The sequence below is a fragment of the Berkeleyomyces rouxiae genome (genome assembly GCF_048999995.1).
Source record: "Berkeleyomyces rouxiae strain 22BRR77 chromosome Unknown BrBRR77_ptg000001l, whole genome shotgun sequence".
In the NCBI taxonomy this organism is placed as follows: domain Eukaryota; kingdom Fungi; phylum Ascomycota; class Sordariomycetes; order Microascales; family Ceratocystidaceae; genus Berkeleyomyces; species Berkeleyomyces rouxiae.
Genome location: NW_027396491.1, coordinates 4,106,560 through 4,118,851, shown reverse-complemented (window position 1 = coordinate 4,118,851; position 12,292 = coordinate 4,106,560). Strand labels below are relative to the sequence as shown.

Below are 12,292 nucleotides of genomic sequence, written 5' to 3'. Positions count from 1 at the left end.
GTTTTTTTTTGGTGGTTTTCAGAGACAAGACAAACCCCCAATACTGCGCTTGGGCGCCAAATCGAAAGAGAGCCTGGGGACAAAGCCACAGCCAAATGAGGAATACACCCTGTGTATTCTGCTTGTTTGCTACGAGCCAACGGACATGACTTCCACTTTAGAGCAGAAACCACGTGCCAAAAGCTGCCGGCTAATCACCGGCTGCAAAAAGTGCGCCTGAGCCCACTGGACTCTGGGGTCAAAGGCTCGTGGCTCGTACCAAGCAGGCGGGTGCCTTTTTGCTCTTTTGGGACTGCCCATAGCTTGCGGCCTGGCTCGTTGTATCGGCTTACGCGGCCTTTTCCCCTTTCCTTCCATAAAGGCTACCCCCGGTCGTAGTGCCATGTCCCACATCCTAGCGAGTAGCCCGATCCCCCATTTCCAAGCCTCCCTGCATAGACATATGTATACTCCCATAGATCCGTCTATGGGCGGGTACTTGTGCTTGTAGAGGTACAAGCCCCAGGAGCAGGGCATTCACCCGGAACCGCCACTAGAGGCGATCCAAGCCAATGGCGAGGGCAGAGGAAGAAGGGGCTGATATGATACTCCATACTTCAAACCCAGTCGCCCCTGAAGGGCTGCCCGCATTTTTCCTCTACTTCCTCGCTCAACTCTCCTTCGCACTCACTCTCACCCACTATCCGCTCTCCATTTCTTGAATATCAACACTGTCTTTCTACTTATTTGCTCCCATCCCGCCCCCATAATATTTGCTTCGTCTCTCCTCTGCCTTCTCCAGCGTCCGCCATCCGTATCAACCATCATCATTACACCACCCGAGTCAACGCTGGATACAAGGACTACTTCCATTCCACTCTACCGTCGCTTCAGACTCGTCTTCCACGAGCTTCGTTTCTCGGCCCAGCCGCCGCCATCGATTCTACACCTCTCGACCAACCTGAACCCACCGCCGCCCGCCTCAAAATGTCAGGCCGGTCCATCGACCCCGTGGACACCATGCTCAACATGAACGAGTTTGAAAACGTCTCGCACTACTCGCCCTCGGCTCTTTCGCCCTCGGGCTCTCAGAAGGGTGCTTTCATCGCCCGCCCTTCCAGCCAGGCTACTACGCCCATCATGCCTCAGATGGCTTCTCAAATGTCCGGCCCCAGCCACCAGTACGATCTCTACAAGCAGCAGACCGGTATTGTCCCTGGTGCTCTCGCCAGCACCCTGGCCTCTGTCAACGTCAACCCCGGCATGTCCGGCTTCACTGGCTCCATGAATATGGATTACCTGGGCGGCATGCCTACCGATCCTCTGTTCAACTTCAACACTGCTCCTAGCCAGGCCTTGAACCCTAGCGAGCTGGGAATGGACTTCCAGTCTCAAACAAACGAATTCTTCTTTGACAACGCCTTGGCCCCCTCTGTCGCGGACTCTGCCAGCATTGCCTCGCAGCCCATTGTTCCTTCACAGTCCGGCAACATTCGCTACTACCCTGGCATGCACAAGCAGGCTGCTCTCATGAAGGAGCAGCAGCAGCGCCAGCGCCAGCAGCAACAGGCTGCTGCTGCCACTCGCCCCCGCTCCAAGAGCAACCAGCCTTCAGATCCTATTGTTGAACAGAAGATCACGCAACTGCTGAACTCGATGCGGGCCAAAACCACCACTACTGATGTTGATGACCAGTCTTCGTCCCTGAATCTTCCCAAGATGAAGAAGGAGGAGGAAGATATGGATGAGGATGAGCGTCTTCTGGCTTCCGAGGAGGGCAAGAAACTCAGCAGCAAGGAACGTCGCCAGCTCCGCAACAAGGTTTCTGCTCGTGCTTTCCGTTCGCGTAGAAAGGGTAAGACTTACACACCCGATCCTCATAAGAATTACTTGCTAACCAGGTCTCTAGAATACATCTCTCACCTCGAGGCCGAAATCTCGAGCAAGGTTTCTGAAAACGGAGACCTGCGTGCCGAAAACCGTTCTCTCATGGAGGAGAACAAGCGCCTGAGCGATCTTACCCGCATGCTCCTGTCTTCTCCTTCCTTCTCCAACTTCCTTGACAATCTTAGTGCCAACGCTATGGCTTCCGAGGTCCAATCCCAAATGGCTGGTCAGGAAATGAAGCAGGAGCATGTTGCTCAGCAGCAGCCTCCCAAGGATGTTAGCCAGTATGCCCCTTCTGTGCACAGCCAGCAACTCACCATGATCCCCGAGCAAAATGTCGATTTCACCATGAACCCCTACGAGGGCTCTGAGCCTTCCTTGTACAACGCCCAGCCCCAGGTTTACGCTCTCACTGAGCTTCCTGAGATGCCTGCTTCGTTCACTGAGACACTGAGTGGCAAGCAATCTAACTTTGTTGGCTCTGTTGAAGAGTCTGACAACAACAAGATTGAAATCCCCAGCATCGAGAGTGTCGCGGAAAAGACCATGGCTCCCGAGTCTCCTATCACTCGCCGCGTGGATGCTGAGTTCGAATCCAACCCCGATTTCACACTTTTCAACTCATCAGAGGATGAGGTCACTCAAGACCGTGACATCGATATCTTCTGCGGTGTTGAACCTGAGAAGATGCTCGCTCGCTTCGAACTGGTTGATGCTGAGGAGGAGGAGCGCAATGCCATCATCGCCATGGCCCGTGTCGAGCGTCTCAATGATATTCTGGATGCCAGAATGGAGGCTATTGCTCACATGATGTCAGACTAGACACGTTGTCTATTGTCATAGACTTGGTTTAACACAGCTATTAGCTGGACTAATCGCTGTCTGTGCAGAACCTGATGTCACCTGTTTCATTCTCTTTCAACGGCACATATTTTCATCCCTCGGCTCTTTCTCCTTTCTCATGTCTCCTTTGTCTTTGCTTCTTGCATCTCACGTTTCTACTCTCGGGCAAATTAGCGTTGGCGTTCAGGGGATTATCTTTGCTGTCCCATATTTTTCACTCCTTGTTGGGAATCGGAAGAGAATCCCAAACCTTGGGTCCTCTCTTTTGAAACTCATTCGTCACGATTCTCTATCGTCAGTCATGCGTCGATGTGTCTTTGCTTATTCTCTATTTCTTCTTGTTTTGAGAAGTTTGTTTGCTCTGCTTCTTTCTCTCATGTCTATATTGGGTTTATAGTTTGCCCGGATCACATCGTATTGTTTGTCACATCATGTCTGCCTCTTGGCAATTAGGGGTCCCTGATCCAGCCCCTAGCTTGTTTTAGTTTTTTATGTATAGAATTTGATATCTGATGGCATATCTTCATATGCTCAGGCAAGAAAATACCAAAAAAATCGAGAAAAGTCGTTGAGAAAAGCTTATCACTCCTGCATCATGATACGAATTCTAATTGGTGGATGGCAGAACAACAGACAAATTGCCTGACCACCCGTTAGACTTCTTACTCTGGCGGTATTTCCGGAGTTCCAGGACTACATCTACCATGGCCCGAGCATCTTTCTCCTGCGTCTCGCTCAGCGACGTCAGTCGCGCCTCTGGCAACGCCGCAGCCTCCCAAGCATCGTGGAAGATGAGTGCGCCGTCCGGGACGCCAGCACGGATCTGCACGGACGATGCAGGGCCAGGGATCTTCTGCAGAGCGGGGTTCATGACAGCGTGGGTGTAGGCATGCACGGCGGGGGATACCTGGGCGGCGTCCATGGGATCTGACGGTGCTCTGCCGGCCCAGACCTTGGTAGTGTAGCTCTTGTCGAGCCACTGCGATGAAAAAGTGATGTAGCGGTCGTGTTGCGACTGCGGCTCGGGGGACTTCATGGTCCGGGGCCGATGGGGAGTCGCGCCTAAACGGAGGGCACGTGTAGCTTCACGGGCAGCCTGCTTAGCCGCTTCGTGGCTTAATTTTGAGGGCGCAGGGGCGGGCGTTGCTGTGGAAGGGGAAGCCGAGGGTTGGGATGACTGTGATGGGAAGAAGGTGAAGTCCTTGGTAGTGTCTATGAGGCCCTGAATGTCGAGGTCTAGAGACAAGCCGTGCTCTGACATGTCAGAGAGAGGATCTGTCTCAAACTCGAGGCGGAGGGATCGGAGACCGCGAACCATAGGGGGAGCCCGACGAGTACTTGATTCTGTATGGTATTTGATCGCCCTTTCCTGCGTGGCAAGGAGGTCCAAAAAGTCAATCAGCGCCTTTACTAGGGACCCGGTAGAGCGGCGAGGGACGGAGGTCAGGGTCAGCGATGTCAACCGTGTGTTCATATCGGGCTTGTATTGGCCCTGGGGATACATGAGCTGTACTTGAGGTAGAAGGACCTGTTCAGCAAGATACAAAGCAGCATATCCAGAGTGATCGGCGGATACAAGAGACGGAATCTGTGTCACTAGAGAATGATGAATGGTGAGACGTCGCAGATTAGACGAGTACACCGGCCGTACAAGTTGCGCAGCTCCAAAGACGCCGTACAAGCTTGAATTTGACTTCCATGCCCCGATTGATTTTCCAGTCGCGTAGACTTTGGTGCCTGAACAAGATAGCACCTCGAGAAAGCCCCGAGATGTGCGTAGCAGCTTTTCCAGCCCCAGAGATGTGATGTTGTTTTGCGAAAGGTTGAGGTGTGTCAGTACTTGTGGGGGAGAGCGGGTGTCTCCCTCGGGCTTTGAGAGAACATCATTGAGAAACTCGAGGCTGTCGTCCAAGGGCTCACTTATGCCGTTGTTGCGGACGACTGTATTTTCACTGTCCTCGGAAACATATGAGGGAGAATCGACAAAGTACCGAGCTTCATGGTTGAAGGTACAGCTATCGCGTGACTCGTGAATTACCTCGAACGGCCCAAAGTTGACATGTCCTCTCAAAGAGGGGTTGACCAGCCGCCCCTCGCTAAAGAAATGAGCATTTGACCGGATAGCAAGGTCAAGGAAAAGGAAGTCCATCATTTGTATGATGGCATCGTCGCTGATGTTGTTATGGGAAAGATCCAGACTCCAAACTTTGCGGTACATGGATAAAGCCGAAACCACAGTAACAGCGTCTATATCAGCGACCCGGCTCTTGCGTAGCTTGAAGATGCGGACACCCTCTATGCCTGGAAGATTAAGTTTTTTGCCTGGAGCAGATGACATTTCAAAGTAGGCCAGACTTGATGGATCAAGTTGAGCAAACATATTGGCCGAGACCTCGAAGCCTGGGTCTTGCAGGCTGAGTAGCCTGAGTCGTGGTACAGTCGGGAGCACGACATTCAAGTCAAATCTGGTGTCTGGACCAACAATAACAGAATTGAGGTTTGGCATCCACAGTATCAACGACGCCAGAGTTAAAGAGACGTCGTCACTGGCCGACAAAGCAACATCCCGTGTTGCGAAGTCTCGGAGGTCTAGGACTGATATTGTCTCCCGAAGACTCGCGGTGAAGGTCGGCAGTTTCTTCGCTAGATCTTGCAGCCATTGTATATCTATAGAGCCTATCTCAGATTCGGTTCTTTGAAGGAATTCTGTCTTAGCAGATGGATGAGTGTCAACGAACCCTGGTATGGATCACGGCCCAGACGGCGAACGGATCTTAATGGATCTCGCCAAAGGACCGGGAGGAAGATACGGCGGAGTCTTTTGGATACCTGCACTAACACGGGCACCAAAGTGAACGGTATTTCGGGGCATATAAGAGCAAACGGATCGACCCTTGTGACCGCGTAGGTGTAAGATGGCGGTAGGCCTTCATTTCCGGCCATGATGGGCGAAGTTATGTGCTTTGAGGTGATAATACTGTATTTTTGTTTAGAGTGTACACGTTGTTATATGGTACCCAGCATCAGTTTCGCACAATAAGATGGAGTTGGACTTCTAGTATCCTTAGATTGACTGCGATATCTTGTGGTGCAGATGAACGCGTACATCAGTTCGCATGACGTATATATCGTTGCCATGAAGACCCCACATTGAGTGCATTAAGCCGCACGTGACCATAACCAAGAATCTAAACCCTATGGGCGGTTCGGGTTGTACAGGCTTGTCGCCGTCTCAACTTGCCTTAGACTGTAGTCTCCCAGCTCGAAAGAAACTGTAGACGCCAATTCAACATCTTACTGCAGTGATAACCATTTCCTAGCGCAAGATACACTAAGACCAAATACACGGAGATTGCGATATTGAAAAGGAAAGAAAGAAAAGTGGAAAAACAGAACATAAAATACAAAATCAAACCACATAAAACGTCATTTCAACTGGCTAGTTATCGCTATCGGTCGTTTTCTCTCGCCCTCTTCAACCTCTTAAGGAGCTGCTTGTATCCTTTGGTTGTGGGAGAAGCTCTTTGTCAACTCTCCCCACCAGCTGGAGCTTATCTGTGATCGAGTTACACGTCTATGGGTCCAACGAAACCTTTTCCTGTCCACATCTCAGACAGTCGTGTACAGCCCCGGTGTGTTGGACCCTCTGGTGGTACATGAGAAAGTCGCCGTGTCTAGAAACTGCTGCCATCACTGTACCAATGTCGAGTCGGTTGTATCCCCTGTAGTCCTTGGATCTCTAGGGTTCGACTGCTACGACTCTCCTCCTCTTTCTTGGGGCTTCATCGCCGGTGCTCCGCCCAGTTGGCTCTTCTGTGGGAGTTTCCCGAGAGGGACCACGGGTTCAGGGGCATCTAGCCGAGTATGAAGCCGGGAGTGTTGTTCTCATGAACAACACGTGGTCATGACTTCTCTTCATCTTATTGGAGCCCAGCGCAATCGATACTATCTCCACGTTCATGCCCTCCTGTATCAACCACGATAGAACCAGGGGCGCACATCCAAAAGCTTCCATCGCGGCCGTTCGCATGTTCTCTTGGGTTATGGCACTGGAAGTAATCTTCCCGTCGCTTCTGAGCTCTCTGATGGTTCGCTTGATCCAGTTGGTCCGAACGAATTTCTACGCGCGGGGTTCTTCTACTGTAACTGCGCCGAGAGCCTTCTTGCTGAAGCCCGCTTTCAGCAGTCTCTTTCCCTTTGGGACTCTCTCATTGAGGCGTCTAGTTATAGCACTCGGGCTAAGTTCCCTAAACGGGGAACCCGCTCTTTGCGGGCGTGTCTTTTCCCAGATTACCCAGGGTCTCCTTTGCGGTCGACGTTGTGCTGTTGCCGCGAGCTTTATTGGATGTCGAGAATACACGGACTGGTCCCGCGGTCATGGTCAACTCCTCCACCTCTCTCACGCCACTACTTCAGGATATTCGTCAGCGCCTCCTCCAACTTTTTTCTCTTCTCAACCCTATTCTTTATTAAGGCATCTTTGAAGGCTCTAGTGGCCGCTCAATCCACTTTGATCGCGATTCCGCCTGCGATTTCGGCCAGTTGACCAGGTGGTCCGCCACGGTATTTTTGGGTGCCGCCTCCGGGCGTGATGCCTGCCCCTACAAATCTGCAGCGTTGCTTGGGTCCGTTATTCCTCGTACATCCTTGGTCTGTTTGGATTGAAGGAGACGTTTGATGTCGATTTTTGGGGATTCCTGGACGAGAAAAAGTATCTTGATGTTGGGGTGGCCAACAAGGGTTGATTAGGGTTGTATACGTGACGTTTTTGTTTATAAAGCCCGATAGCAGCGCAGATCGCCAACAAGCCATGCGCAGTGGTTAACCACTGTCGATACTCACCATGGTGTAGTTGGTTATCACGTTCGACTGTAACTTGAAAGAATTGCGATCGAAAGGTCACCGGATCGACTCCGGTTGGTGAGAACATCCTTTTTGAGGACCACCTCTCTTTTTGGTGCCCTCCACTAATGTGGAGTCATTGTCGGCTTTTCGGTGGGGTTGGTTGGCGCTGACAACCGGGCTGGCAGTTTGTGGACGAGGTGTAGACGGGTTAATAAAGACTTTCATCTTTTTGGTCTGGGGCGCGAAGCCCGGCACCTCCGAAGAGCTTCTCCGGAGGGCCCAAACGATTTGCGCCAACTGGATTGGCCAAAGCCCTGACCACCCAGGTTCTAGACCGTGGCCAGGTGGTGCCCCGCTGTGGAAGTGATTTGGGTCCTGGAGCACTCCGATGTCTGGGGCAACGAGCTCGCGGACCGACAAGCCAAGATGGGCGCCGAGAGGGCCTACACGCCCGTAGGGATGTCCCTTTCCTGGGCCCGCAGCCATTTCCGCGCCCGCATCACCACCGAGTTTCGCACCTGGTGGTCGAATGAAGGTTGTGCCAACAGACCGCACCTGAGCCGACCTCTCGAGGCTCCTAAGAAGGCCTGGAAAAGCCTTCTTGACGACACTGAGCGCAAGCTCGCCCGCGCTGTCCTGACAGCACTTTCTGGTCACGGAGACTACGCAGACTACCACCGCCGTTTCAATCACTTGAAAGCGGTGCTAACCTGCCCCCTCTGCGACGCTGAGACCACCCCGGAGCACATTTGGACCTGCCCCCGCAACCCTCAACGGATGGCCAAGGGCTTCTTCCAGAAGCTCATAGCCACCAAGAGTGGAGCCATCTGGCTGGCATCTAAAGCGGCCAAGAGTCCTCCGGTGCTTCTAGCACACCGCCGTGCGGTAACGGGAACGGACCCGCAGGAAGGGGACTCCCCAGTTCGCCCTCCGCCCGACCCTCCACCGCCTGGTCCGACCCTGCCCGGGGCAGCTTAGCCTCTGGGGCCCAATCTTTTTTCGCGCAACCGCGCTGCCAACCCTCTGGCGTGAATACGCCGCCAACCCCCCTTTTTTTTTCTTATTTTGCACAAATCTTTTTATCACTACATCGGCGGTGAGGCCAGGACTTGGGTCCTGTTTGGGGCCACGCGGACGAAGGACAGCCTCTGCGCTGGGCAGGTGGGAGACCTCCTGTCATTATACTTTGGATTGTGGGGTTTCTGTATGCATGGTTTTAGGTTTTGGTTTTTGCTTCTGTTATGTATTTTTCCTGGTACTAGAAATAGTCCCCTGTCGTATGTCGAGAATACCTCGCGAGTAGACAGGTAAATAAAGAATCAACCAACCAAAGACTTTCATCATTTGTGGACGAGGCGACAAGTCATGATGGCCATAATGCGTATATCGTTTCTTTTTCTCGCGAGTAGACAGGTAAATAAAGACTTTGAAATCAAATAATGCGTATATCGAGAATTCCTCGCGAGTAGGCTGAGTAGATAGGTGGAATAAAGAGTATCAAATCACGTAGACGACTAAACAATGAGTTCTACACTCATACTATGTTCAAGACCCTCCGAGCCGACTGTTGCTGTGCCCGCCTCACACTGGGCCGTGTGATGCTCTTCATGTAGCTTAGTCACGTTGAATGAGGTTAAGCTAAGTCAAGTCGAACCTACTTTTGCAAATGGCAATCCTTGCAATACATTCCATGTGCCTGAACTAGTGACATCACTAACTGACACATAAAGTCAAGCGTTTACGCATACCTGTGTAGTCCTTTCCTTGTAACCTGGGTGCATGAAATACCCACAATCCAGTTCAAGTTCAGCCTTTACATATACTGCGTTTTCTTTTTTGCTTTGCACATGTCTCATTTGATACGTCCGGGGTTGGAGACTAACCTGCAGCATTCTCGTCTACAATGTCAATAAGGATGAGAAACATGCAGACAAAGATGACAACTTAGCTTCAATACTGCACACCGCTAGAGTTTTTAGAGATAGTGGAATGCGTGGATGATGTATCTAGTGGGTAAGGTGGCCTCTGTGAAATGCCACCATGATCAACGGTTTCATTCTTCTTGATGTGATGTAACAATGCAACGCAAATTGAAATTCAGGCCGAAGGTTTATGATGCTTCGAGCGGGGAGAATACTATTTGGTTAGGAACGATAACTAACGCGTGACACGAAAACAACAAGGTTACACATGACCCTTGGTCCGCCAACAAGGGAAAAGTGGAACCAACATGGGGACATTCTCTTGGTAAAGAGAGCAAGAAACATTGTACAATTATGGTAGCATTATATGGTGGCAAAGAATTGTTGAGTAGATGTACTAAGATAACCCAAAAAAAGCAAAATCCCAAGTTTGAACGCCGTTTGTTTGATTTCCCCCATCATGTTTAGTGTGGGAAGATGAAACTTGAAAATGTGCCTGACCAAGACAAGAAATGGATCTTGAAAAACTATTCTCAAGAAGACAAAAAAAAGAAAATAACCTGAAAGAAACTGTATGAACCGAGAAAAAAAACCGAAATAAATCAAGAAAGAAACCCCCAGATGGTGGACAGATTTAAACCAAAACAAAAAAAGAGTAATAAAATGAAATAATGAGTAAGAAAGCACCAGAAACATGAATTGCTGCGACTGTAATTGGCAAAAACCAAAAACGCGAAGAGCGGATTTTCTGTCGCCGCAGGAGTAACTGGAAGCCAGGTCAAGAGCGTGACTCCAGGAGATGTTGATGTGTTGAGCTCCGCGCCTTTACATGTAGTTAGAAGAATGATAGGAACTGGAAACGAAAGAAATAATGTAACAGGAAGTGGCAAGTAGAAAGGAAAAAAGAGATCTAGCTCAAGCCTGTTCAAGAGACTTGTTCTTGCCAGATCCCCGTCTCTTCTTCATCCCAGACTCAATTTCGCTGAGAAGCGCGAGCGCCTGAGGGTGGTAGCCAATGCGACTTTGAGGGCTCTTCTGTTCAACAGTGTGGAGACGAATGTGTTGGCGGTAGTTATCGAAGCGAGATTCGAGGAAGCGACGCTCATTGGGGCAGAAGGGGCAGGTCTTGAAGCGGGGATTAGCTTGATGAGCACTGTCAAGGAATGATTGTTAGTGAATTGGTCAAGAATCTGAGAAGTCGGAATACTTACGTGGCATGGTGGCGCTTCAGATGCTCGGCACGCTTGAAGTTCTTGCCGCAAGAAGGTTCCTGGCAGACGTGTCGGCCGCGTTTTACCTGGGAGACCTCAATACCACTGTTGCGCAACGCAGAGCCAGTCTCGTGCATGTGATGGGAAACAAGACAGTTGTCCTGGATGTTGTGAAGAGCACCAGTCGTGCTTTGAGCACCTCCCATGTACATGGGGCGCGGTGCACCGCCCCAGACGCCAGGCGGAGAGGGAGATGAGTTGAGGATGGCTGTCACTGAGGTCTGTGATACTGGAGTTGCGCGGGCTTGCATCAGAGACAAGCCACCATAGTGACCGGCAGAAGCAGTAGGGGACACAGGTGTTAGCTGTCCTCCTGATGACATGCTGGAGATTGAGCCGCTCTTTTCCATGGAAGTGCTACCGTAAGACAGAGGAGGCATGAGTCCATCCATCAGGCCAACTACACCCATATCGTTAGAGTGGTGAGGCATTGAAGCCATTGAGTATGGCCGCGCGCCGTACGCATTCATGCCCATTTCGAGCTGATGCTGGGGGTACTGATGCGCCGTGGGCTGCATAGAGAGCATAGTCTGGCGGTTAGACTGCATCATGCTATCATGAGTGAGATAGCGCGAGTCGTGGTAACGCGGCTCGGTGCTGTACATGGCCATTTCATGGTGGTGAGACTTCATGTGGTCTTCAGCCACAGGTAGCGGCGAGGGGGGCATGCTGAAGCTCATACTGCCGTTGTGATGTTGTTGGGCGTAGGAGGTATCAATATGAATAGATTCGAGTGGATTGACACGGTCAGAAGGAGGAGTGAAGGGCTGATAAGACGAGGGAGAGGAGGTATAGCTGGGTGAGGTCGAAGAGACCTGGGTGTAGCTGTCTTCGAAAGCTGACCGGGAGTCCATTGTGAAAGAAGAAGGGAAGGGAAGCAAATAAAAGAGAAGCAAAGAAGCAGTTGCGAGGAGACGAAGGGAAGGCGGTGGTAGTAATGAAGAATGTGGGAGGCTGTCTGTTTATGTTTCCCTAGCAAGGGGAGGGCGGAAGGCGTTATGTATAAGGTGTTTGAGGGACAGTACAGTACCCTAGAGAAACAGAGAGGTAGATTGAGTTGCAAAAGAGAGTGAGGAACTTTGAGACACGACAGAGGGGATTGCAAGACGTGTTGTTATGGAGGAGAGAAGCACAAACAAAACGCGGAAGAGAGGAATGGGGAGCTTTAAGCTAAGAATTCAACACAATAGCCGTGCTGCGAAGTGACTGAGTTGAAGGTGGAGAGTGAGTGTGTGTAAGTGGATAGAGTAGATTAGTAGTAGCAAGTTGATGCGCAAGCTACAGAATGGCTGGTGCACACCGCAATGTACAATAAAACAAGTAAATCGAAAGAAGGAATGTCGGCTGCGGAGTGTCGACAGGCTGAGGAATTGCGAGGCGAAAGAATGAATGAGAGTGAGATGATACCCGAGTAGTCCTGCGTGCCAGTGAGTGTGATGCAGGAATCAAAGGTTGAAGGCAAACAAAAGAAGAGGGAACTGCTCGACAGATATAGGAAACTCAAGCAGCTGCAAGAGACATGCACGAGCAAGGCCAGAGTGATGC

At 51.0% G+C, this 12,292-nt stretch overlaps 4 protein-coding genes across 4 annotated transcripts; 2 read left to right on the top strand and 2 right to left on the bottom strand.

The window, feature by feature from the left end:
* Nucleotides 1-966: 966 nt before the first annotated feature.
* On the top strand, nt 967-2,688 carry BROUX77_001152 (uncharacterized protein; the record flags this gene model as incomplete). The annotated part of the gene is made up of 2 exons (XM_073745550.1): nt 967-1,834; nt 1,889-2,688. The coding sequence occupies 2 exons, from the start codon at nt 967-969 to the stop codon at nt 2,686-2,688; spliced, it is 1,668 nt and encodes a 555-aa protein (XP_073609387.1).
* A 628-nt stretch (nt 2,689-3,316) lies between these two features.
* Nucleotides 3,317-5,652, bottom strand: BROUX77_001151 (uncharacterized protein; the record flags this gene model as incomplete). The annotated part of the gene is made up of 2 exons (XM_073745549.1): nt 3,317-5,376; nt 5,448-5,652. The coding sequence occupies 2 exons, from the start codon at nt 5,650-5,652 to the stop codon at nt 3,317-3,319; spliced, it is 2,265 nt and encodes a 754-aa protein (XP_073609386.1).
* Nucleotides 5,653-8,013: 2,361 nt separating this feature from the next.
* On the top strand, nt 8,014-8,532 carry BROUX77_001150 (uncharacterized protein; the record flags this gene model as incomplete). Its single annotated transcript, XM_073745548.1, has 1 exon — nt 8,014-8,532. One exon carries the CDS (start codon nt 8,014-8,016, stop codon nt 8,530-8,532), a length of 519 nt encoding a protein of 172 aa, XP_073609385.1.
* Nucleotides 8,533-10,391: 1,859 nt separating this feature from the next.
* On the bottom strand, nt 10,392-11,601 carry BROUX77_001149 (uncharacterized protein; the record flags this gene model as incomplete). Its single annotated transcript, XM_073745546.1, has 2 exons — nt 10,392-10,629; nt 10,688-11,601. 2 exons carry the CDS (start codon nt 11,599-11,601, stop codon nt 10,392-10,394), a joined length of 1,152 nt encoding a protein of 383 aa, XP_073609384.1.
* Nucleotides 11,602-12,292: the final 691 nt, after the last annotated feature.